We start from the raw sequence: 25,193 nt of genomic DNA on the forward strand, positions 1-25,193 counted from the left end.
TAGTCAGTTTAGCCAAGAGGTGATCGTGGGATACCAGATCGAAGGCTTTTTTAAAGTCAAGATATATGACATCAATCTCTTCTCCCTTATCCAGGTGATAGGTTACCTGGTTGTAAAAGGAAATGGGATTGGTCAAGCAAGACCTACCCACAACAAACCCATGCTGGGTATCTCTCAGGATATTGCCTTCAGCTAGTCTGTTGAGAATGGCCTCTTTGATAATCTTTTCCAAGACCTTCCCCAGGATAGAGGTCAGACTGATGGGCCTGTAGTTTTCCGGATCTACTTTCCTCCCTTTCTTGAATATAGGCACCACATTGGCCCTCTTCCAATCTTCGGGCACTTCACCAGAGCGCCAAGAGCTCTCAAAGACCTTTGCCAGGGGCTGAGCTATGATGCTTGCCAGCTTGCCAGCTCCCTGAGTACCCATCAGGACTGGCTGACTTGAAGGTCTTCGGCCTTCAAGTAACAAGGACTGGGTTCAACTTTAGGGGTTTTATATCACTTCTCAGATTTAGGCTGAATCCCTACCCAGAAACCTGGGAAAACCAATTTTAACTGGGTGTTCTAATGTGAACAAACTCCCTACAGACAAGCCAATGTTAAACTAAAACAAGGTATATTACAAGAAAAAAGGTAATAAACATACTATTAACTATTAACCCATAACTATATCTCAGATCACAGTCAGCACAAGCTCAAACCAGATTACAGTTACAGTAGGCCTGTCTACACATGCTGTTAGCATGCCACAATGAACTCCAGTGCTTATTGCACCAGAGCTTATTGCTCCTGGGTGCACTGTTTGAACATGTGCCTGGGACCACAGCACATTGAACTGGGTCAGAGCATCCCCTCCTGGCAGAGAATCTGGGGTTCAGCCTGTCAGCCTGAGGCTGGCTGGGGCACGAGGGTGCTTCAGTGTGGGGCTAGCTGGCAGGCAGCTGCAGCCAACCAAGTCAGTGTCTACAGTGTCTGCAAAACCCTGCAGCAGGGCAGGCTAGTGTTTATATTTACAATCACTACCCTGCTGTGGAGTTAATTAGTTCCCCGTGGCCTAATCGGGCCACACATGTAGGTGTGAGACATTTACTGCTGAGCTAATTAGTCTACTCTCAAGTAAATGTCTCTAGGTGTGCCCAGCGACTCGCAAACCAACCCAGGGACCTATCACCTAGCCCAGTCAGTTGGAAAAAGAGCCTTACCCAGCACTGTCATCTGGAACCTCTGCCAAGTGCCACTACCACCAGGGTCTCTGCCACTCCTTTGCTGGGGTCTCTTTCCTTTTCAGACTGCTATTCCAGTTCTTTTAGACCTGTCCTATGTCAGTAGTAGATTCAGGGCTTTTTTCAGCTTTTTCAACAATAGTGTGCCTGTCTTGCTTACTGTGGAGTTAATTAGCTCTGCAGTAAATTTCTCAGCATCTACACATGTAGGGCTATTAGGGTGCAAGAAACTAATTAGCTCTGCCACAGGATAGTACTTGTAAATACAATAATACATATGTATGCTGATGGGGCTGGCTGGGGCATGAGGGTGCTTCAGTGTGGAGCTGCCTGCTGGCTAGCTCCACACTGGAGCACCCTCATGCCCCAGCCAGCCCCTTTGCAGCACACTGAGCCATGCTGGAGCAGCTCTGGGCTGGCAGGCTGACCCCACCGGACTCTCTGCCAGCTGGGTCTACTCTGACCTGACTCAACGTGCTGCGGTCCCATGTGCATATTCAAACACAGTGCCCGGGAGCAAGAAACTCCAGCGCAATATGTGCTGGAGTTCATTGCTGCATGCTAATAGCATGTATAGATGCCCCCAGTGAGTTTCAGGTTGCTCCCTGAACCCATTGTAGAAAATGATGCTTGCAAGCACTTTTTCTCGAGCAGTTGATAAGCCACAAAGCTATCCAAAGAGTGATTCTTGTCTGGAATCTCTTCTAGTCCTCACGTCTAACCTTTTGCACTAAAACTCTCACCATTGCAGACCTTGGAACAGCTTACCATGAGGGCATTTTAATTATCTTTGTATAACTTGGCATCAACTTCACATACCTCCAAACTTCACAGTTTGGAACAGATGGCTGGTGGACTCAAAAACTGCCCTTTGCAAATGTGAACTTTAACTTCAAACAGCATAACTCCTGACAACAAACAGTGAAAATAAGCACAAGCAGCCCCTCAAACCTGCATGTTAAAGAGTGTATGCAGTAGGGCTGTGCGAAGCTTCAGTTGCTGATTCAATTTAGAGGAGATTTGGCCTGATTTGGTGGCTGAATTTCTGAATCCAAATCAAATTGGGAGACCAATTATAAGGTCCGAATCTATTTGAAGCCTCCAAATCGATTCAGAAAAGATTCAGAGAAGATGCGGAGATTCGGGCAGTCCCCACTTGCCGCTGCAGGGAGCTGGCCCCAGGCTCTGTGCCAGCAAGTAGGGGGTGGGACGGGGGTTGAGAAGGGTGGAGGGGACCATGGGGGGACCCCTGCCAGGCCCCATCCCCTGCCTGCTCTCCCAGCCCCCCTGAGCACCCCCTGCCCCTTGCCTGTTCTCCCCAGCCTTGTCAATGACTTACCGGCCCGGCCCCAGCCTCCCAACACTTAAAAAAAAAAAAAAAACAAAAAACGCCCTGCCCTCACCAGCTGCAGCAGTAGCCATGAGGGTATTTGAGGGCTCATGGCAGAGCCCCCCCCTCAGCACAGGGAAGTGGGGGGCAGCAGGGATCACCCCCCCAACCTGGCAAGAGCCAGTGAGTGCAGGGCTTTTTTTTTTTTAAAGAGCTGGGATGCTGGTACTGGGTGGGGCAGCCATTGATGGGGCTGGGAGAGCAGGCGGGGGTTGGGCCCGCTTGATTTGGAGATTTGGCTGATTTGGCGGCAGCCAAATGTCCGAATCAGATTTAGCCGAATCAATCTGGGACAGTGATTCCAATCACCGAATCGAATCACTGTCCCCTGAATCAGTCGAATCCTAATCAAATACTAGCTGCTTCGCACAGGCCTGGTATGCAGATGAGAAATACACAAAGCTACCATTATCGAACAGTCAAACATGCAGAACATAAGCTGGGTCATATCTGTGTGCAGGGAGAACTCCTTCCTACTGCTCCCATGTCTGGTAGAAATCATTGAGCAAGTCAGAGATGAGAAGACAACAGTGACATGGCCTTGTTCTTCCCCTGTCCCTCTGCAGCCAAGCTGACTAGACATAGGCATTCCCCTGGGTACCTGAGGGCTGTAAGAAGGACACGCGGGAATCCCTCTGAGCAGGGAAATTTAGTTTCCTGGTTATTTGTGGATTGTTATATTTGTTTTCATTTTGATTCCTGTACAAGACCTGCAAATGTTGAAATTCTCCATAAAAGAAAAATCCCCCCCCAGACTAATTTTTTTAATCAATTAAAATTACAAAATCAAAATCTGTTGTTTCAGTTTTGAGAGTGGTTTTTTTGTTTATTTCACTGTTTTGTCTAATGAGATTTTTTTATTTTATAATGAATAATATGTTTGTGTCAGGAGTATAACTCTGTGTCTCCTGATCCAAGACTCCACGCCTTAAGACCAATTTGTCTCGCTTCATTTCTCTGCTTTAGGCTGCACTCCAGTATAAGCAATTTTCGGGTGTTTTGCTTAATAATTACTTACCTAGGTATTGAAATTAAGCTTCAGTACTGCTTCTAGTAGGAAAGTTTGAATAGTGCAATCAGAGATACAGTATGTGGATGATAATTGCACTGAACAGAATTGACTAACACGATGGTTGAGGTCACCATGAGTTTAATCCTCATTCTGTTTTGTTTCTGTCTATTAACATCTAGCAGAATCTGGACAAGTTGTGTGCTGTTTTTAAAAATTAATGAGCAAGCTGTCATGATTATTTACAGTGCCAAGTGTGTTTTAGCACTGTACAAACACAAAGAAAAACCTGGTCCCCCTCTCAAAGGGTTTATCATCTGAATCCATCTGACTTTCAACCAGTTTTGTAATAAACCCCTTTGTGGACGTTCCCATTCAAGTATGAATGGTTTTCTCCATTTATTTTATGTCTCCTGGGAAATAATTTAAGCTGAGCATAATTAAGATGCTCTTAATCCACAATACTGGTGTAACTGGTGAAACTATTCTGGGACATGCCTTTACATGGGCTAACTTATCCATTTGCTAACATGTAACTTACCTCCCCTCCTTCCATGTTTCTTCTGACTGTTTCCGAGTGCAAAGGAGTTTATGTTGTTTTAAAATAAAGCTGTGGAATCAAGAGTTTATTAAGAAAGGCAACTGAGAAAGATGTAAAAATCTGTAAAAAACACTTCCCACCTTGAATAAACACTCCTTTGCTTAGAGTCCTTAATGCTCAATTCAAAGTGACTGTGAGACTGCATGAGGACCTCCACAGGGGTGTACAGCAGCGGCAAGATTCAGATCAACACCACTCTCCTCTAACAGCTCTGAATTTAGCCCCCAAGGTGGAATTGTATTGATGTTTCATTTGGGAATCACAGACATCCTTATTCCTGGGAAGGTTGCTGTGAATGGGAAACTTGCACTGAGACATTTGGAGCTGAACTTTAGCTATATTGGACTATATCTCACTTTAGCTTGTGGCAAAGCTGCAGTTGTCTAAGTTCAGTTGCTGAGTGATGCTGGTCTGTTTATGGGACCTTTAGTGTGATAAAAGGGTCACTAATAGACATCATGATAACTCTGTGAGGTACATAGCTTCCTCACGATTTAATTTCCAGAGTACATGTTTCTGTTGCTGAGGGTGTCTCCCTGAAATAAATGATTTTCATTTATATCAAACCAGTGTTTTCTGTTAAGGCAATTTAACACAGGAGCAGTACCATTTCTGCCTTAGATTCTGCAGCATTGACAGGAAAGTGGCACGGAGAATTTATGAACATCATGGTAAAAAAATTGTCCCTTCCGTGTTTAAACTTCATTAAGAAAAGTCTCAAATTAAGCTGGACAGATTACTATAAAGATGGAATAGAGGACAACTGTGTGACCTGGTTGGGGGACAGGTCAGGTGACCTCATCTATCTTTTCTAACTTCTGTTATTCAGCTGGTTAACATTTATTGAAAGTTGCAGCTTCTGGTAAAGCTTCCTATGCTGACTTTCAGTCAATGTCTAGCTAGAAAAAATCTTGGTAGCCAGTGGCAGGAGCAAGTACATTTATTGTTAGCTGATGAGTGTATATCCAAAGTGAGCACACATAACTTCTCATAGTCCCATCCACTGCCAATACCCGGTGGTTTTCAAACCTATTTTCCTGTGGTTGTGGCTATTTTCTGTCTTTTTAATCCGCTCTTTTTCTTCTGTCTATGCAGAACCTATGGTGCAAAAACATTTGGAAAGTCTCCAGAACCGCTATGGAAATGGCTTGGAGACTGGCCAGCTACGGAGGCTTACTAATCTTCTGCTGGTAGAAGGTTTGACAGATATCCAACAGAAAGAGCATGATGTCATGCAGCTAGAGGCCACCAAAGGCATTAGGAATATATCCAAGAATATCCCCTTGGAGAAACTCTTCCTGCCTCTGTCTAAAGTCAGCATATGTCCTCGGATCTCTGTGACTGTGGGTGTAGCTGGGGTTGGCAAAAGCACTTTGGTGAAATTATTTGTCTACACATGGACAAAAGGAGAGATTAATAAGGACATCATATTTGTGCTGCCACTTACCTTCCGGGAACTCAACACTTATGAGAAACTCTCTGCTGAGAGGCTCATCCGGTCAGCGTTCCCTCACATAACAGAACCAAGTTTTATCTCCAATGGGACTGTCCGGACTCTGTTGATTTTGGATGGCCTGGATGAGTTTAAGACTCCTTTAGATTTTTCTAACACAGTAGTTTGCACAGACCCCAAAAAGGAGATTCAAGTAGACAACTTGATCACTAATATTATCCGTGGCAACCTGTTACAGGAGTTTTCCATTTGGGTCACTTCCAGACCAACAGCAGCCAGCCAGATCCCAGGTGGGCTAGTTGACCGGATGACAGAAATTCAAGGGTTTGGATCTGTGGAGATCAAGGAGTTCTTGGATCAGATGTTCCTTGACAACAAGGACTTGTCCCACCAAGTCTTCTATCATATCAAGGCTAACAGGTCTTTGCATGTTATGTGCACAGTCCCTGCTTTTTGCTGGATTTCTGGTACTTCAATAGGCTATTTTCTAAAGAACAGCACTGATCAGTCCCAGGAAGTAACAACTGTTCCAAAGACCTTAACAGAAATCTATTCATATTATTTTAAAATGGCATTAAGCAGTGATTGGCAGGATAAGCAGAGGGAGACTCCCAGGATAGAGCAAGCCATGAACAACAGCAAGAAGGTGATTGGCAACCTGGGTAGGCTGGCATTTTATGGGCTGCTCAAAAAGAAGTACATATTTTATGAACAAGACTTGAAAGCCTATGGTGGAGATCTCCTAGCGCTACAAGGCGGCTTGTGCAGTAAGATATTACTCAAGGAAGAGATGCAGAACTTCACTGCATACTATTTCTCCCATTTAAGCATTCAGGAGTTTTTAGCAGCCATGTATTACTACACTGCAGCAAAGCGGGCAATATTTGACCTCTTCACAGAGAGTGGGATGTCTTGGCCCAAGCTGGGTTTCTTCAATCACTTTAAGAATGCTGTCCAGAGATCACTGCAATTGGAGGATGGGCAGCTGGACATCTTTGTACGCTTTCTCTCTGGCCTTCTCTCCCCACAGGTGAACAAGTTGCTGTCTGGTTGGCTCTTGGTAAAGGATGAGCAAAATAACTACAGAAGTCTGGTGATCAGTTTTCTCCAGAGCTGCTTGAACACTGACTACGTCATCTCCTCCCGGACAGTAAATGTCATGCAGTGCTTGTATGAAATACAGCACATGGAGATTGCCAAGACAGTGGAGGAAGCTATGAAAAATGAGAGCTTAGCTGGGATGTTAACTCCAGTGAACTGCTCTGCCCTGGCTTATCTCTTGCAGGTCTCTGAGGTGTGCATGGAAGAGACAAATCTCTCCAACTGTCTCACCTACAATATTTGCAAAAGTCTACTTTCCCAGCTTCTCTTCTGTCATAATCTCCGGTAGGTCATCATGGGGTTTCATCTGGGGAAAGGATATTGGGTATTTCCACATTTCTGTTGTGCCTGGTGCAAACTAATATATATTGAAAGGATATAAGATAGTTATTTTATTCAAGACCAAACAGGTTGGCCTGCAAATTGAAATATATGTTGAGGATGGCAGGACTATGGGGTATTAGGACAATGTGGCCAGGAGGTGGAAAGTCAAGGCACTTTGGTTCTGATCAGGGCTCTAGGTTCATTGGGGGAGTCACCTCTCATCAGTGTGCCTGCCTTTTTCCACCTCTGTAAGGGAGATCAAAATATTTGCCTACCTAGTGAGGGTTCTGGTAGACTTGCTCAGTCAATATCTTTGTAAAGCAATGTGCCCTTGGATGACAGGAGCCAAAGAAGTGAAAGTGCCATTGCTAATGGCCAAATCTGGTGCTACTTTAGTGCCTTCCTAAAACAGTGTCATCTTAACTATCTTGACAGGTTGGCTTATCTTGCACTTTGGGGGCCTCTCAGGAGATTTGGGTTTTTTGCTGTGTGCACTGCTGGAGGTAACCAGGCTAATGTCTTCAGCAGAAGGCAGGCAGTTTTACTCGAACTACATTTTTGTTATATCCTTATCTCTGATAAGCCCCACCCTCACTATAGTTTTTTGGCTTCTCTATGGTATGGACCAGGTTGGGGATTTCTGAATGGAATAGTTTTTCCCTTGAAAATACTGACACATCAGAATTGAGACTTTTCCTAGGAGTGGACCAGTTAGAGTGGAATTTCTGGTCAGAATTAGAGAACAAGAGGCTGCCTTAGCACAGAAAATAGTTTGATGATCAGACTACTCATCTTGGATGTGGGAGAGCATGGTTTAGGTCCCTGTGCTACCTGACTCATAGCATGCATCCCTCTATCCCAGGGAAGTGCCCTGCCTTCCAGACTACTTGGACAAAGGGATATGTTCCTTCCTTCTGTTGGAACTGTTCTACTTGGTATAAATAAATAAGCATGGACTTGCACAGAGACTAACTCCATAGCCCTGTGATGATGGCCCTCATGCAGGCTGTTGATGAGCCCAGATCAAGTCCATGTTCTTATGAATACTTAATTATGTATACCAAGTAGAACAACTCCAGCAGGAGAGGGCCCTTCCCCAGAATACATAGTAGCCTGGTGTTTAGAGAATATGGGAAACAAAAGTGCAGGGATTGAAAGTGGTTCTCCCATGTTCTAGCTGATGGGGCTGCTCGCAGCAAGAGGAATGGAGGTGGAGCGGGGTGGGGGCACAAGGGGCAGCAGTGCCACAAGGTCCTGACAGCTGGGCCAGGGCAGTGGTGGCATAGAGAAGGGTGGCATCAACTTGTCTTCAGTCAGGCCAAGACAGAAGGAGAGGCCTGCTGAATCCCCCCAGCATTGCAGTGGGATGGTGGGGTGGGGGCAGACTGCTGGCACTCCAGCTTCTGCCTTACTCCCAGCTGGTGGCATCCGGGGGGCTGCAGCAGGTAGAGTGTAAGGCAGCCAGAGTGATGCAGGAGGAGCTGTCTTTGCCACTGGAGCCCCTGACCCATGCCAAGTCAATGCCCGGGTCTGGTAGGGTGTGGGGCAACTGAGCCAGAGGCAGAACGCAGGTGCCCATAGGCCAGCCCAGGGTCTGCCTGCAAAATTGTCTGGCCACCACCTCAAGTTCAGTAGTTCCCTATGCATTACCTCTTGATGGGGGTTGTTCAATGAACTTAAGAATGAAATAGCTCAGGACTTTTTCAATTTCAGAGAGCTCTTGCTTTTAGTTACATATAATGATTATTTCCATTTCTTCATTTCATTATTAAAAAAATGTTTTGTTCTGAGTCAGCAATTTCTATTTTTTTTGTTGGCTAGGCTGGACAACAACCAGTTTAAGGACAATGTGATGGAGCTGTTGAGTAGTGTGCTGAGTGTGAAGGATTGTCAGATTCAAAAGATCAGGTACTGATTACTGGATAATGTTGATTAGCCAACATGATGGTAAGGTTGATAATGGTGTCATTTGTTGAAGTGCTGTGTCAAGAAGTGTGATATTTCTTTTAACAATTTCACATCCAGGGCAGACCACAATCCTCAGGAGGGGTAGGTGGAAAGATTGGCCAGTCCATTGGTTTGTCTCAGTTACAGACAAGTGGTCTGTCTCTGTCTACTTGCTAATGGCAGTTCACAATTTAGTAATGTAGCCCATGACTCATCCAAAACCCATGATTAGTACCACCTACCTAAGTTATTTTCAGCAAGATTTCAGTTTCTTTGTCATTTCTAAACCTGCTGTTTGGGTGGCAAGTCAATGATCAAGAAAGTGAGGATCATGACTTGTACTAACACTTTTACTAAAATACCTGCTTCTCTGCTTTGCGATTACCGAATGTCTTTTAGTGGAAATCAGAAATGGGGCCTTAACAAGGAATAGGTCAAGATGCCTCAGACTGGGGCTATCACTGAAAGTGTGTTTCCCAAGGCTGGAAGATGTTGTCTCTGGCCACATCTACATGCACTGGTGATGCCTAGGGGGTGCATGGGGGTGCTTAGGCGATGGGCAGGCAGGAGTGCCGGTGCGCCCCCTGCAAGCGCCAGCCGGGGAGTGGAGTGCCACTGAGCTTCCAGAAGTGGCCAGAAATGGCTGCACTGATTGGCCAGAGTGATCGGCTGCCTTGGAATTGGCTGCGGGGGACCCCCCCTCTGCCCAGGTTACTGGGGAGGCATGTGCCTCCCCCCCCAACTAAGGCAGCACCAGTCACCCATGTCTACACGTCGCCTACATCGACGTTGTTATGGCGCCATGCTTTAGTACTTTCTTTCGGAAGTACTGAAGCATGGCACAGTAACCGCCCATACTGCGCCCTGCACGCAGCACATGGCTAGTTTTTACTGCTACTTCACCATAGTGGCATGCTAAAATGGGGGAGTGCGCTGCTACTGCAAAGTAGCTGCTGATCGCATGGAGACTCACATGATTGCTACATCTCTGTAGTGTGTCGAATGGCAATGTAGCATGTCACTATGGCAACATAGGGTGACATATAGATGCGCACTCTGATCTGTTAAAATGATCTGCCTTTGTACATTAAAGGTATCAGTCCCTAAGTAATACCAGAGCTTTCAAAGTCATCTGTGCAGAAAACTGTGCAGTGACATGTGCTGTCAGGTTGTATCTTCTTATACAGTAGGATTGGGATAGTGGGTCCAGGTGTGAGAACCCTGGGGCAGATGATTAAAGCAGGACGCTGAGTATGGGTATTGTGCAGTTAGTCTTTGCACTCTGCCCTAAATCACTGAGGCTAAGTTAACGATTTCTCCTCCTCTGCTTCTCCCTGTTGCAGGAGGAGACCCCTCTCCTGTCTGGAAGTAACAGCCCCCAAGCAGCCAGTCTGTTTTTTCCCACCTCTCTCTTCCTTGCTTCCAGTTCTTTGCCCCAGCACAGACTCACTCCAGCTCCCTGCTAGCCAGCCTCAGCCTCAGCCTCAGCCTCAGCCTCAGCCTCAGCCTCAGCCTCAGGGATGCACAGCACCTTCTCACTGCCTGGCTGGCTTCCAGCTGGGGGGGAAGGGGTAGTCAGTTATTGCCAGAGGGGGAGGCTGAAACATGAAGGATGGTTCCCAGTTAAGAGGCTGCTGGGGAAGCTGAGACTCATCCCTGCAATGAGTTCTACTAGCAGTTCAGGAGAACTACCCACAGGAGCTGGCCTTTTTCCCTGTCACTGCATAGTCCCACCTCTTACTGTGCCTGAATCCATCCCTGAAAATGAAGCAGTCCCCAGTTGACATGTATGTAGGGACTAACAAGTTAACAACAGGGCAATTTTAGCTGATTATTAATCAATGGAACTGTATTGTCCAACATGGGACCTCCACTATGCACTTCTTTTTATAAGAGGATCTCTCTCCTGTCCACATTTCTCAGTTGTCTCCTTCCTTAGCTGCTTGTGTGGCCAGCAGCGAGTTTGCAGAGATGTTCTGGGGCAGGGATTGGACTCACCATCCTTATCCTGTACTCTTGATTTCTTTTTCTGGGCAGTTTGGCAGAAAACCAGATCAGCAACAAAGGAGCCAAAGCTCTCGCCAGATCCCTGATGGTCAACAGGACCTTGATGGTCCTTGAGTAAGTTGTATGAGTATCTTATCTGACATGAGCATGCTCTTTGGGTGGCTGTGTACACATGTTTTCTTTAATTGTTTTCTTTTCCAAAACCTAGTAATTAAACTGGTGACTTCAGCTGACCTTAGTTTCTCCAAATTGGAGGATACTTTCTACCCAATCTAACTGCTTCTCAGAAGCATCTGGAGGCGGGGGGGAAGTGGTGGTCAATCACTGGAAGCACTAAAGATATGCAAAATATTGTTGTTGGCTGGCAAATGTGTACACACATATTTCTGCTCTCTACTAGATGAACACATGTTGGGTCAACTGTGTGCAAAGGCCCCTTGTCTCCTTCAACAGCAATCCCTGCTTCTAGAGAGGTGATATTCTGTCCCAGCTATTACACCGATTGACAGAGCAGTTTAGGGAAGGTGAATACTATTATATATCCTGCTGAAAGGATACATTCAACAAGATATATAGTACTGAAATTTAGGAGAGGTGGAATGAAGTGAAGCCAAGATTTCGGCCAAGATGCTGTTTATGTCTACAGTATAGTCTACAGTGCATGCTGACACACTTCAGCTAATTTTAAACTAATAGGTGCTCCTTGAGAGTGGCTACTTAACTTGCCTGAAAAGCTCTGCTCCATGATTCTGCTCCTACACTGGTTTTGATATCTTAGCTAGCTAGTTTGAATCTATTCCAGACATGTCTACACGAGCTGCAGTCACTGCTGTGCAGTCATACCCTGGCGCTAACTCCCTGACACTTTCAGAAAGTGCTAATAGAACTTTCATGACCACAAATTGTCACCACTGCAATTATAGATCTTTGCTGAAGAACTGTGTCTCCTTATCTGAACCCTAGGACCTATTCTGGCAGGAACAGGGTGACCTATCACCAACACTATGCCCTACCCCAGTTGGGTTCTTCCTGGAGGTCTTCCACCAAAGCACCAGCTAGGTCTCACATTCTTAATATGAGAGACCCAATGTGATCATATTACTGAAGGAATTGTAACTGCAGGATGCAACCACTTGTGCCTCAGATAGTGGAAGAAGTGCTCCTGATGATCTCAAGGGGCTTGGCAAACTGAGGCATTCTGTCTGAGGTGCAATCAGACCCACTACTAAATGCTTTCTGCTTGGGACATCTTACAGAAATCAGAGACAGCTGGTGGCAAAAGTGTATTTCTGTGAAACAAGTCTAGTTCTGATTTCCTAACTTTAGCTTTTCTGCCTGTCTTTGCCTACCCCTGTCCTCTCCCCAGCCTCCGGAGCAATTCTATTGGACCTTCAGGGGCAAAAGCACTTGCTGAAGCACTGAGAAAAAACCAAAGTCTTCTTTCCCTGAAGTAAGTGCATTTTAAATGTGTTTTACCTTCATCACATTCTTCTGAAGGCAGATTCATAGAGGAAATGAACATCTAAGAGACCACTGGGAAAATGTCTCATGTTCAGGTTATGAACAGTCATAGACTAGAAGATGTTTAAATGTCTTAGAGTGAAAAGATCCTGGGTACTAAGTGAATCTGTTAGCCCAGGGTAGGTATACTCAGCTTGCACCATATAGTGGTCAAAGTACAGTAGACATTAAAATTGGAATAACCCCTGGAATAACCACTGGAATAAGCCGCATCCTGGAATAACCCCTTCCTCACCACCAGGGCTTTGGCAGAAGCAAATACCCCTAAGGGTATGTCTATGCTGCTACTTAGGATTGACTTAGAAGGCTGCCCTTAACTAGCCTGGCATACATGAGCTGCCCCTCCTTGTCCTTATCCACTTGCCATGGTTGCATGTCAAACACAGAAGTGGGTGGACTGATTCATAGAAGGGTTTGAGCAGAGCCCTTCTAGAAGTCAGTCATCTTGCTTCTTGTGTCTCCTTCCATACTTAGTTCTGATTATGGGCAGTAGAGAGGGCAAATAAGTCGTAGAAGGGCCAGACCCCAAGTGCTATTGGACTTCCTGAAATTTTTACCATTAACTTGGGTAAGCTCTGAACACACTGCTGGGAGGATTGGATGAGGGGAAAAGTCAGCTTTGGAATCTGGCACTTAGGAGAGCTAGCAGGGTTGGTTGGACTGTTGCCAGAGGCAGAACTAATGTGAATGATTGCTAGGTTTGGGCTGGAAACTAGGTCTTGGGGTGACCCTACTTGGCAACATAAAGAAACCCTAAGATTTCATCTGAGTTTTACAAAGGAACAAGCACAAGATGCTTCAAAAAGCCTAGTTAGTTCTTCATAGCTTCCCAGGTGGTTTGGTGATATGTTCAGTGAAGCTGCTGCCTCTTTACAGTAATACATTGGTTTATGGTGTCACTCATGTTGAAGGGACTGTTCCACCCGTTAGAGATACCATGCATGACATGCTTCAGACTGAGAGAGGCACATAATTGTTGCTGCAGGAGACCACACAGTGATGGGCACATACTGTTCACACCGTGTTCTTGGGTTTTCTTTGTCATCATCACTCTTATTTAATGTGACAAGGTCAGGTTTGGGGCAAATTCTCTTTCACATCATTATGCTCTACAGTCTAAAATTAGCACTTCCACATGCCTTTTACCTTGGCTTTGAGGATGAAATGAGGAGAAACTTAATGGTTTGGCCTATGCGGGTTTGGATATATTGAGGTTTAAATGAACATGGACTGAAATCAAAGGTGTAGGGGAATACTTTTTCTAGGTCAGCAGTCATCAGCCTGGCAAGGCTGTGAACCAGACTGACCCAGTTCAGTTCTGGTATGGGCAGGTGCTAGGACCCAGCTGCTGCCACCACTTTTCCTAGGGGGAGAGCAAATGCTGCCAAAACCCATGTCTGTTGGCTGGATCAAGTGGCTCATGGGCTGGATCTAGCTTGTGGTCTGTAGGGTGCCGACCCCTATGCTGCGTATCAAACTTGCTGTATTTTTCACTTCATTACTATGCACCTGTTGTAATGAGCCTTATCCTCCTCACCCATGGCAGCATAAGTCAGGAATAGCTCATTTGAAGTCAGTGAATTTACACCAGTGAGAAACTCTGTTATCAGAATCAGGCCAGAGACAAACTTAACTTAATTATATGTAATAACTTACAAACCCTGCTGGGGATCTGGAGGAGGGTGGGGTGCAGAGCCCCAGAGAACAGTGCAGTAGGAGGGAATTAGAGGGGCCATTTTACTTGCCCCAGGCACTCAGAGACTCTGGCTTCTGCTATCACATCTCTTTCTGCCCTGTGCCCAGCAGCAGCTGGTTTAGCGGCATGGAGCCCCAGCACCCAACCACTGCTGCTCTGGCGCACACTCTCTATTCCAGCGCCCAGGGCTGGTGCCCTGCACATCCCTCCTAGTTATGCTACTGGATCAGGCCCATGTGATCTAGCGATTGGCTGACATTTGAATGGGCCAGTTTGTGGGAGTGTATCCAGCGTCTTGTTCCTGTCATTTGCAAAACTGAGCCAGCTAGTTGGACTGAAAGGTGCTTAGTCCTTGTTCAGGGTCTGGTTATCTCCTCTTTTCTCTTTCCATGGACCAAATACCTAGAAGTATTTAGAATTCTTCCTCCCCTGACACCCTCTGCAAAGGGCATAACTTTGTGCAAGGCATGCATCTGGCTGAGAGACAACACACTGTCTTTATTTACTTTATTATTCAGCCACCACTCCTGTTCTTGTAATGAATTGCTGCTTTGCATGGGTTTACTGAAGCAGCCTACATCATTGGCCAATATGACTCAACAGGCATTTAAAAATCAAGCTACTTAAAATACAAACCACTCTCCCCAATGTGACGTTTACATCCATGGAATATATGGCTGTCTGTACACATGGTCAGGGGTGGGGGACTGTTTAATTAGAGTGGTTCCCAGGCAGCCGCTCTAATAAAAACACCTCACTGTCACTTGTATTATGCCCCCATGGGTTTAAAAATGCCTGCAGGATGCTTTATCTAGACCTCATTCAACACGATTTGGGTAAAGCATCCCAACAGCCATTTTTAAACCTACGAGGGCTTCTACATATGACGATGAGGCCACATTGGAGCGTTCAAATTAGATCATGAACCAGCATGTGTATAGGCAGCTCTTGAAACTCATATATGTATATATGAGTTTCAAGAGCATCAATCAATGATTCCTGGAACAGGCAAATAGCAACAAGGGGATTTTCTTCAGTTCTTCTTGACTCTAGTGAGCAGAAGAGCTGGGAAGCTGGCAAGGAGAATAGGGAGTGCGGTATTCCAGGAGTGCAGAGCTAGAAAAGGCCTCTCAGGAGCTGTTATAAATAAAGAGTTGTATTCTCAGTGTACAGCTACTTGCCACTGCACTGGTAAGCTAAGGGGCTTCAAATGTGTGAAGTGGATGCATTCATTTGAACTCCTTACCCTGCTGGAGCCGTATGAAAGAGTAACTGCAAATCAGACCCCCAGTAGATTAAAATCTGTCACCGAGACTTTATTCACACTCCAGTCCTTCCAGCAAAGATTTGAGAGCAATAGGTGTGGACACACTGGAGCTCTGGTTTTGCTATATTTGTATTGCTCCCAGCTTATCCACAGGTAACAAGCAGATTGTAACAGCTGCTGCTCTTCTGAAATTTCCCCTTTTGAAACAGCTCTTGATGTCTGTGTGTCCATACCCAAGCATCCTGAGAGCTGCCGTGGGGCAGCAGAGCCCCTGTTTCACCAGCAGAGTTACCGCCCCCTTGCTAAGCAGTTTCTGCTGTCCAGTCGCTGGCAGAAAGCACAAGAAGACACTCCTCCACCTTCTGCCAGCTCTGGTGGTCTTTACAGCGCCTGATGCCTCCTCAGGTTGCACCCCGCTCCAGTGGCAGAGTTGCTGTGGAGGCATGCAGAGTCACTAGCAACATGTAACTGCATGTCTGGTAGTTGGATGGTGGCAACTGCTGTCTGTTGCCTGCTGCCAGGACTTCCGGCAGCAAATCAGAGTATCAACAAGGCCTGACTGAGTTGTCCCAGTAACTCTAGGGGCACTACCATGCGTGGCGTGGAGCATCCTAGGGCAGCGTGGGAGTCCTGGTGAACATGCACGTCATCAGGGAATTCTCAGCAGATACAGCAGGATTATCACTGGTGAATAACTGATTTGCCAGTTTGCTGGCAACTCCAAAGAAAGCACTAGTATTTCATTTTGGTTCAGACTGAAACAGAAAGCTTTTGGAATTTTTGATGAATAAAAACATTCAAAGAAAATTGTAGGGTTCTGTTTATTTTTTGAGATTGCAATGTTTTTAACACTTATTTTTTCTAAAAATAAAACACAAGCCCATTTCAAAGAAAAATATAATTTCAAATTTACAAATCAAAATGTGTTAAGGAATGCTAAGACAAAGTGTTTGATCTTTCAAGGTTTTTTTTTTGAGTGAAACACGGTGAAATCAATATGGCTTCAGGAAAAAATTTTGCTGATAAAACTAATTTTTTGCAGTGAAAAACTTGTCAAAAACATCTAATTTGGGTGTTGTGACATGGACTAAGACCCCAGTGCATTTAGAATGAGGGAGGGAGGACGGAAAGGACAAGAGCTTTCTTAAAAATACGAGATGTTCCGTGGCAGGAGAGGAGTCCCCTAGGGCCAAAGGGTGGAACAGAGACCCCAGAGGAAGGAATCTTGTTGCAGCAAAATTGGAACCACAGGGGATTTTTCTGCTCTTCTCTGAATCTCCATGGGCTCAATGTATGTAATCTGATGTGGGCAGGGAAAGGTTTTAGCTGTCTTTGGCTTTAATTCCCAGTTGTTCACAGTAATCATGTTTTTTTTTTCTCTTGCAGCCTTCAGAATAATGTAATAAAGGAGGAAGGTGCTAAGTTCTTGGCGGAGGCCCTTTTAACAAACCACAAGCTGATGACTTTGCAGTGAGTGCTCCCATGTGGATTTCTTTCTGCTCCCTCTCATGGCCATCTGCAAGGGTGGCAGTTGAGAAAATCTCTGCCACTTCATGGCTTGGCCTCCCAAGCACAAGCAGATGTGGTAGCTGCGCAGGCCCCACAGTCTTACTGTTTTCCATGTCTCCCCTTAGATACATGATCATGTGTTTGTGCTCCAGTTAACATGGCTCCTCTTTCCATGGTTGGTTGTGCCTGGGCCCCAGACACAAGGGTCCCATCATCTCACACAAAGGAGCCGGCACTGCTTGCTTCAAAGCTGGCCTCCGTTTGCAAAGGACCATTTCCCCTCAAGCCCACTCACCTGCCAGTACTCTAAAACAACAGAAATGCCAGTGGGCAGAGGATGTGGTCAGGGTAATTCCTCTATTAAGGGAGCTGAAGGGGACAAAGCAGAGATACTTGGTAGGACACATGTTAGACAGCAAAATGAGTCATGAGAAGGAGGTGTCCTTTATTTCCTGGTCTGTGTTTTCCTGGTTCACACTGTTTATTTTAGCCATTAAGGTCACACCTAGCAGGGTACATTTCAGAGTGAATATATGTCAAGGTGAGAATGACTGATAATGTCACTGTCATAGACATTACTGATAAAATCACTCCTGACATTTTGTCATCCTCCACTCTAATGCAGTAAGTCCACACACTGTCTGATATGCGGCATCCATCCACAGATAATTTGAGGCTTTGAGTTTAGTAGGTGGAAATAGTTGCACTTGCATGGATGGAAGTTTGAATAGCAGTGAGAGTACAGCAGAGCTCCTTTGCTTATTAGTGAGGTGTGGTATATACAGTGGTAGAAGTACATCAGCCAGAGATAGTGAAACTCTGCAGAGAATGGTATAGTCATAGTGAATGTGTGTTACTGATGAGATGATTCTTACATTTGGGAGTTTATGGCTGCTTCCCTCTTCTTTGCAGCCTTCAGAAGAACTCCATTGGGCCCCAGGGTGCAAAACAAATTGCTGAAGCACTGAAGCAGAACGGGAGTCTCAAGGAACTAATGTAAGAAAGACAGAGAAATTCCAGTTTAACAGAAAGATGGAATTGACTGAGTGATCATGATACTAACTTCTGAGACCCTTGGATCTATCCCCATCTGCTGGGACTTGTACAATAAGGGTCATATTTTGACACCTTCATTGAATTGTAATTAGTGGGGTGTTTGTAGATTGTTATAAGAACTACTTATTGGTCCTAAGTTATTGTTTGCTTTGCAAACTCTGGGGTGGGACCTGGGGAATTCATTTCAGAACCATGGAGGAAACATATTTTTGTACTTACAGGGCACATCTACACAAGACGCTACTGCACAGTCATTACTGTACTTTTATTTAATATTTGTATTAGCAAGCACTAAATACATGAGCAGTAACCAGAGTTACTGCACTGTAGCATTGCCGAACATCTTTTAGGTGATGCTACCGTGCAGCAGCCTAATAATACTGCATAGTAGCATATTAGCACTGTCCATGCTGTGACGTGCTACGGCACAATATTTTTTGGCTACTGTGCAGTCAGTGTCTTGTGTAGATGCACCCATAGGAAACATATTTTTACATTCACTGATGTTTCCATATGGCATATCATCATGTTGTGAGTCATGTATGAGGGGGCAAACACTAACACACAGGAACAGCTTTACATGTATGAATGCATGTGGGGACATTGCCTGGAATTCTCTTTCAGCTAGTGGATGACCAAAATGTGGACTAGGGGAGTTCATCTACATGTGCAGTTAGCATGTAACAAAAAACTCCAGTGCAGTTCATGCAGAGTTTATTGATCCCAGGTGTCACGTTTACACATGTACCCAGGACCACAGCACATTGAGTCAGGGCAGAGCAACCCCAGTTAGCAGGGAACCAAGGGGGTCAGCTGCTTCAGCTTGGCTCAACATACTGCAGAGGAGCTGGCTGGAGCATGAGGATGCCACAGTGTGGCCACATCTACATGAGATGCTGACTAGTTCGTTACTACTGTGCAGTAGTATCATGTGGCAGGAAGCATGACATGAAGCTACTGTGCAGTAGTAATGAGTTACTGCTCAATTAGCATCACCTAAAAGCCTTTCAGTGACACTACTGCACAGTAACTCTGGTTAATGCATAGTCATTTAGCACTTGTATATACAAGTACTAAACGCCTGCCCAGTAACAACTGCACAGTTAGCATCTCATGTAGATGCAGTCTGTGGGGCTAGCTGGCAGGCAGCCCCTGTATTGTAGCATACTTGTGCCCCAGCGACCTCTGGTCACTGTCTACATGTGTTTCAGTGGACATAATTACTCTGCTGTAGGACAGTTCTTGTCCTGGACAGTACTATCTTACAGCAGAATTAATTAATTTACTGTGCCCTAATATAGCATATGTGTAGATGGTGATGTTTTACTGTGGACCTAATCAGCTCTGCAGTAAAGTGCATGTGTAGATGCATCTGAGGACATTTCTGTGCCTCTGGAGGGTCGTAACAGGGGCACTTGCATGTCCAGAGGGGTAAATGTGGTTCCTATTTTCAGGAAGGAGGATCCAAGTAATTATAGGCCAGTCAGTCTCACCTCTATCCTTGGAAAGGTCTTTGAAAAGTTTATGAAGGATCATATTTGTGGGACTCCAGTGGGAAAAATAATGCAGCAGGGAACCCAGCATAGATTCATAGTAGGTAGAGCATGTCTGACCAATCTGGTTTCATTTTATGACAGGGTCACAAAATGCTTAGATGCAGGAGTAGAGGTAGATGTTGTTTTCTTGGACTTTAGCAAGGCCTTTGATACAGTATCTCATCCTATTCTCATAAATAAATTAAGAGGCTGTGACATAAGTGTTTACACAGTCTGGTAGATGGCAAATTGGCTTAGCGGTCATGCCCAGAGAGTGATAGTAGACGGGTCGGTATTGACTTGGAAGGATGTGGGTAGTGGAGTCCCGCAGGGTTCGGTCCTTGGACCTGTATTCTTCAATATCTTCATCAGTGACTTGGATGTGGGTGTGAAGTTTACTCTGTCCAAGTTTGTGGATGATACTAAATTGTGGGGTGAAGTGCACACTCTGGAGTGTAGGGAACAATTGCAGGCAGACCTGGACAGGTTAGACAAGTGGGCAGTACACAATAGGATGCAGTACAACAAGGACAAGTGCAGAGTGCTGCACCTAGGGCGCAAAAATATCCAGCACACCTACTGGCTGGGAAGTGACCCTCTCAGCAACACAGAAGTGGAAAGGGATCTCGGAGTCACAGTGAACTCCAGGATGAACATGAGTTGTCAGTGTGATGAAATCATCAGCAAAGCTAACTGCACTTTATTGTGTATCAGCAGATGCATGACAAATAGACCCAAGGAGGTGATACTTCCCATCTGTGTGGCATTGGTCAGACCACAGTTGGAGCACTGCATCCAGTTTTGGGTGCTGCACTTCAAGAAGGATGTTGATAGACTTGAGAGGGTCCAGAGGAGGGCTGCTTGTATGGTTAGGGGATTACAGGACAGCCCCTATGAGGAGAGACTGAGGGACCTGGACCTCTTCAGCCTCCTCAAGAGAATCTTGTGGCCGCCTACAAATTCATTAGGGGGATGCAGAAGGGATTGGAGATGCTCTGTTCACCAGGCGCCTCTTGGGGTAACAAGGAACAATGGTCACAAACTGACAGAGAGCAGATTTAGGCTAGATATCAGGAAATACTTCTTCATGGTAAGGGTGGCCAAAATTTGGAATGGGCTTCCAAGGGAGGTGGTGCTCTCCCCTATCTTTGGGGTCTTTAAGAGAAGGCTGGATAAGCATCTGGCTGGGGTCATCTGACCCCAGCACTCTTTCCTGCCTAGTCAGGGGGTCAGACTCGATGATCTGTTGAGGTCCCTTCTGACCCTGGCTTCTGTGAATCTATGAAAAGTCATTCCTACACTTTAATCAGGTAATCCAGAGTTGGTTCCAAGTTACACTGTGGTTACCCATGAGGCAAAATAGGGCTTTGCCTATTATTTTCACTTGGACAGATTCTCAGTGTGTGGTAAAGTCCCGGTCAAGGGCAGGGAATTCCACAGGATTCCCTGTGTAGGTTTGCCTCTGCATTCTTCATTTGAGAGTCAGGATTGGCCATCTCTTTGCCTCTCTCCCCAGTTCCCATCTGCAAAAGAAGTGAGCACCTAGCTCACATCTAACCCTATGGACACCTAAAAGCTGTTTAGGGCAAAGGAAAATGTTGGCCCAAGAACAGCCGAGGAAAAACTGGGAAGTAGGCAGGAAACCGTAAGGTTTGCAAATGTAAGAGCAGGGAGGTTCAGGAACAACCTTCCAGAAGAAGTGGGGACAAAAAAGCTCTAATGGTTATGGAAGGAATTGTCTGAAGTGATGTCTGGGATAGCAGGGGCTGGATGTGATGGACAGGCTGTCCTTTCCAGTCCTGCATCTTCTGTTTCTAATATCTGAATGAGTATCAGCAGTGTGCGCAGATCTCTGGGTCAGCCTTGCATGGCCTCTGTGCCTTGGGCAGTCTGCAGCAGCTGCATTGCCTCCCAACTGCCTGGTTCCACTGCAGATGCATGGCCAGTGATTTCCATTACAAAAGGGAGGACTTCTTACTGTTCAGGGGGAGCTGCCCATTTTACATCTCTGGAGGAGTCTCTCTGGTATATGAGGAGGTTAACATGTATCTCCCACTGCTCCCTGCAAAGCATCCATCCACCATCACCCCAGCTCCAGCATAGGTCAGTCTCTGGGGATGGGAAGAGTCTTCTGTGGGAACAGGGGAAGGGGAGGATATTCCTGTGGTGTTGGCTAGTCTGCTTCTCACAAAGGAAGAGAGAGAGAGAGCTCTGCATTAGAGGGGACTTGCTGCACACAGCTCAAAAGGGCTTGAGCTGGTCACCTCATTATCCTGTTAAAACATACCATTGCTGGAAGCAATACCTTCTAGCAAGAGTTTCTAATCAGAAAGGCTGTGATGCCACTACAGTAGGGTGGGCAAAATACAGCTTGTGGGCAGGGTCCAGCCTGCCAACTGACTAGATCCAGGCTGTGGCTGCACCCGTGGCGCTCCACATGGGGCTGAGCCCCACCTGCTCCTGCTGGGGCAGCCTGCACCATGCTCCCACCTGCCAGCCCAGGCCCCAACCAGCATGTGCAGCTTCTGGCAGGGCTGTTTCCAGTGCTGCTCTGCTCCTCTCACCTCCAGTGGGAGCTGCCCAATTGAAGCTTCCCCCACATGCCTGGAGTAGTACAGCAGGGGCAGGAGGAGCTGCCACTAGAGTCAAGAGGAGCAGAGCAGCACCTGGCTGGCTGCAGCCACACCAGGAACAACCCCACCAGAAGCTGCACGCTGGCTGGGGCTGGGGCCAGGCTGGTGGGCACGTGGCATGGGCTGCCCCGAGCAGGGTTCAGCCCCATGCAGAGTGCCACAGGGGCTGCCACAAACCATGCCACCTGGGTAAACTCTGCCACATACGGCCCTCCCCCTGCCTCCTCCTCCCTGGCCCAACACTCAGCTGGCTCCCAGGCAGCACCACCCCCACTGGGCAGTGCATGCAGGGAGTGGATCATGGTTTGGCCCAGGCCCTTGCCTAAGCTGTCACTGCCCCATGACCCAACCGCATAATCCCAGACTTGCCCGCCTGTCCTGCTTCTGAACACTGGTCCCTGTCCACCCAAAGCTCAATAGGGAGTTTTAGTGAGTTGTTACACTGGAGGGGGCTGCTGACCTGCCCATGACAGCTCATCAGAACTCCCTATGTGGCCCTCAGACCCAAATAATTGCCCACCCCTGCACTAGATATATGTGTTCCCACGGTCAGGGCAGCTCAATGCATCTGGCAGCAAGCTGGGCAAACTTCCCTTCCCAGAGAGTGTCAGTGAAAAAGCCTAAGCTCTGGGAACAAACATCAGGTGCAGTCACTGTTCTTGCCAAGCTCATGGCTCTGGCATTAGCTGTGCCTTGCACTCGGCCACCATCCGGGTCTGGCCCTGTCCAAGAAGCAGAACAAGATGCATTTGTTTGCTCTGAAGTTTCCTTAGGAGAAGGTAATCTGAGGGGGGCTGTCCCATCAGGTGATGAAGTGGTAGAGGAGCCCTGGTGTCCATTTCTACCAGTTGTTGTCATAAGCAAATTGGAGAATTATGAGCTAGTTAAATGACCGGAAGATGGATAGTTAATTGAGAGTAATCTAGAATGGCCCATGCAGTTCTGGACTCTGCATTTTAAGAAGAATTTAAAGAAGTTTAAAAGGGTCCAAAGACAGGTGATAAAGATGATATAGGGGTTGGAAGGCAAGCCATACAAAGAGAGGACCAGGCTTGTTCACCTTGCAGAAAAGACAATTGAAGGGGGACATAACAGCAGTCTTCTACTATCTGAAATAGCACACAGGCTCTACTTTAGCTACCGCCCCCACTCTCCCCAAGACAAAACGCAAAGTGTTTGTCATGGGAGACTCTATCCTGAGGGGGACTGAGGGGACAATTTGTCACCATGACCCCTTAGCCCGGGAAGTCTGTTGCTTTCCGGGAGCCTGAATCTGAGACATTGTGGAGAAGTTCCCTAAATACCTCCAGCCTGCTGACTACTACCTTATGCTCCTTATCCATGTGGGCACAAATGACATGGCTTGGAGAGCTCCCAGCCAGGTCATGAAGCGCTACAGGGATTTGAGAGCAGGGCTTAAGGGGTTGGGGGCGCAGGTGGTGTTCTCATCGATCCTTCCAGTCTCGGGCTACGGGCTGAGGAGGGAGAGGAGGATCCAGGTAGTGAACCAAAGACTGTGGCACTGGTGTCATCGGGAAGGCTTTGGCTTCCATGACCACAGCCCGCTCTTTGGTGAGAGAGGTAGCGAGCTGCTGGGAAGAGATGGCCTCCACCTTTCTCCACTGGAGCGGAGGCTCTTGGCCAGACTGGCTGACCTCCTCCACCAGGCTTTAAACTAAGCCCATTGGGGAATGGGGGGACTACCACCACTGCTGGCCCACTGAGCAACCCTTGCAAAGCCAGCAGGCCAAGGCAATTAAGAAATCCCACCCCTGCCCCAGCCCTGGAATGAACTGTAGGCAAGGTTAGGGCCCCCAAGGGGACACTTGCGTGCCTATACATAAATGCCAGGAGCTTGGGGAATAAACAGGAGGAACTTGTCCTCTAGCTAAACACAAATAATTATGATTTCATAGGGATAATGGAGACCTGGTGGGACTCCACCATGACTGGGCCATGGGTATAGATGGCTATACTTTGTACAGGAGAGATGGAGTGGACAAAAGGGGTGGGGGTGTAGCTCTCTATGTCCAGGAGAGCTACGCTTCCCTGCAAGCCGACATTGGCACCCACAGTGGATGACTTGAGACACAATGGTGGGAGTCTACTACAGACCTCCTACCCAGGATCAAGACCTTGACCAGGAGTTTGCCAGGGAATTGGCTGAGGCCACACACTCCCAGTTCATGGTTGTCATGGGAGACTTCAACTACCCAGACATTGCGTGGGAAGAGCGCTCAGACAAATCCAAGCAGTTGCAAAGCTTCCTCTTGTGCATGGATGAGCTCTAGCTGACTCAGGAAGTCTATGGGCCGACGAGAGGTAAAGTGCTACTCGACCTGGTACTGGCAACCAGGGATGACCCAATCAGTGACCTAATGTTCGAAGGGAAGCTGGGTGGGGAGGGGAGTTCAGGATGGGTGGTTGCTCCTCAAGGGAGCGATCCTGGATGTGTAAGCTAAGTCTATCCTATCTCAGAGAAAAGGCAGCAAAAAGGCACAGCAGACCCCTTGGCTCTACAGAGAACTGGCGGACCACCTGCATCTCAAAAGAAAGACCTACAAAGGATGGAGGACTGGAACCACCACCAAGGAGGAATACTCTGCTCTGGTCCGGACCTGCAGGGAGTGAACCAGGAAAGCCAAGGCTGCGACTGAACTCCAGCTAGCTACAAATATCAAGGACAATAAAAAGTCCTTTTTTAGATATGTAGGGAGCTGGAGGAAAAGCAAGGGCAACGATGGACCTCTGCTAAACCAGATGGGACAACTGACAACCGATGCCCAGGAAAAAGCCAACTTGCTAAATGGGTACTTTGCATCAGTTTTCCACCAGTCCCATGGGACACCCCTATCCGACAGGGAGGCCCGAGTTAGGGAGATTCCTTACCATCCATGAAAGCTGATCTTGTAAAGGAA

The 25,193-nt window shown here is 46.8% G+C and overlaps 1 protein-coding gene across 1 annotated transcript in view; it reads left to right on the forward strand.

Annotated features, from left to right (window-relative positions):
* The window catches only part of NLRC3 (NLR family CARD domain containing 3), a 66,701-nt gene that overhangs the window by 14,325 nt on the left and 27,183 nt on the right, over positions 1-25,193 (forward strand). Inside the window, exons 3-8 of the mRNA XM_019507565.1 lie at positions 5,322-7,065; positions 8,926-9,012; positions 11,089-11,172; positions 12,425-12,508; positions 16,929-17,012; positions 17,964-18,047. Coding sequence (XP_019363110.1) covers positions 5,322-7,065; positions 8,926-9,012; positions 11,089-11,172; positions 12,425-12,508; positions 16,929-17,012; positions 17,964-18,047 — 2,167 coding nt within the window. The remainder of the gene's footprint in view (positions 1-5,321; positions 7,066-8,925; positions 9,013-11,088; positions 11,173-12,424; positions 12,509-16,928; positions 17,013-17,963; positions 18,048-25,193) is intronic.

Source organism: Gavialis gangeticus, unplaced genomic scaffold, assembly GCF_001723915.1.
Source record: "Gavialis gangeticus isolate Ggan-Ray unplaced genomic scaffold, GavGan_comp1, whole genome shotgun sequence".
NCBI classification, from domain to species: domain Eukaryota; kingdom Metazoa; phylum Chordata; order Crocodylia; family Gavialidae; genus Gavialis; species Gavialis gangeticus.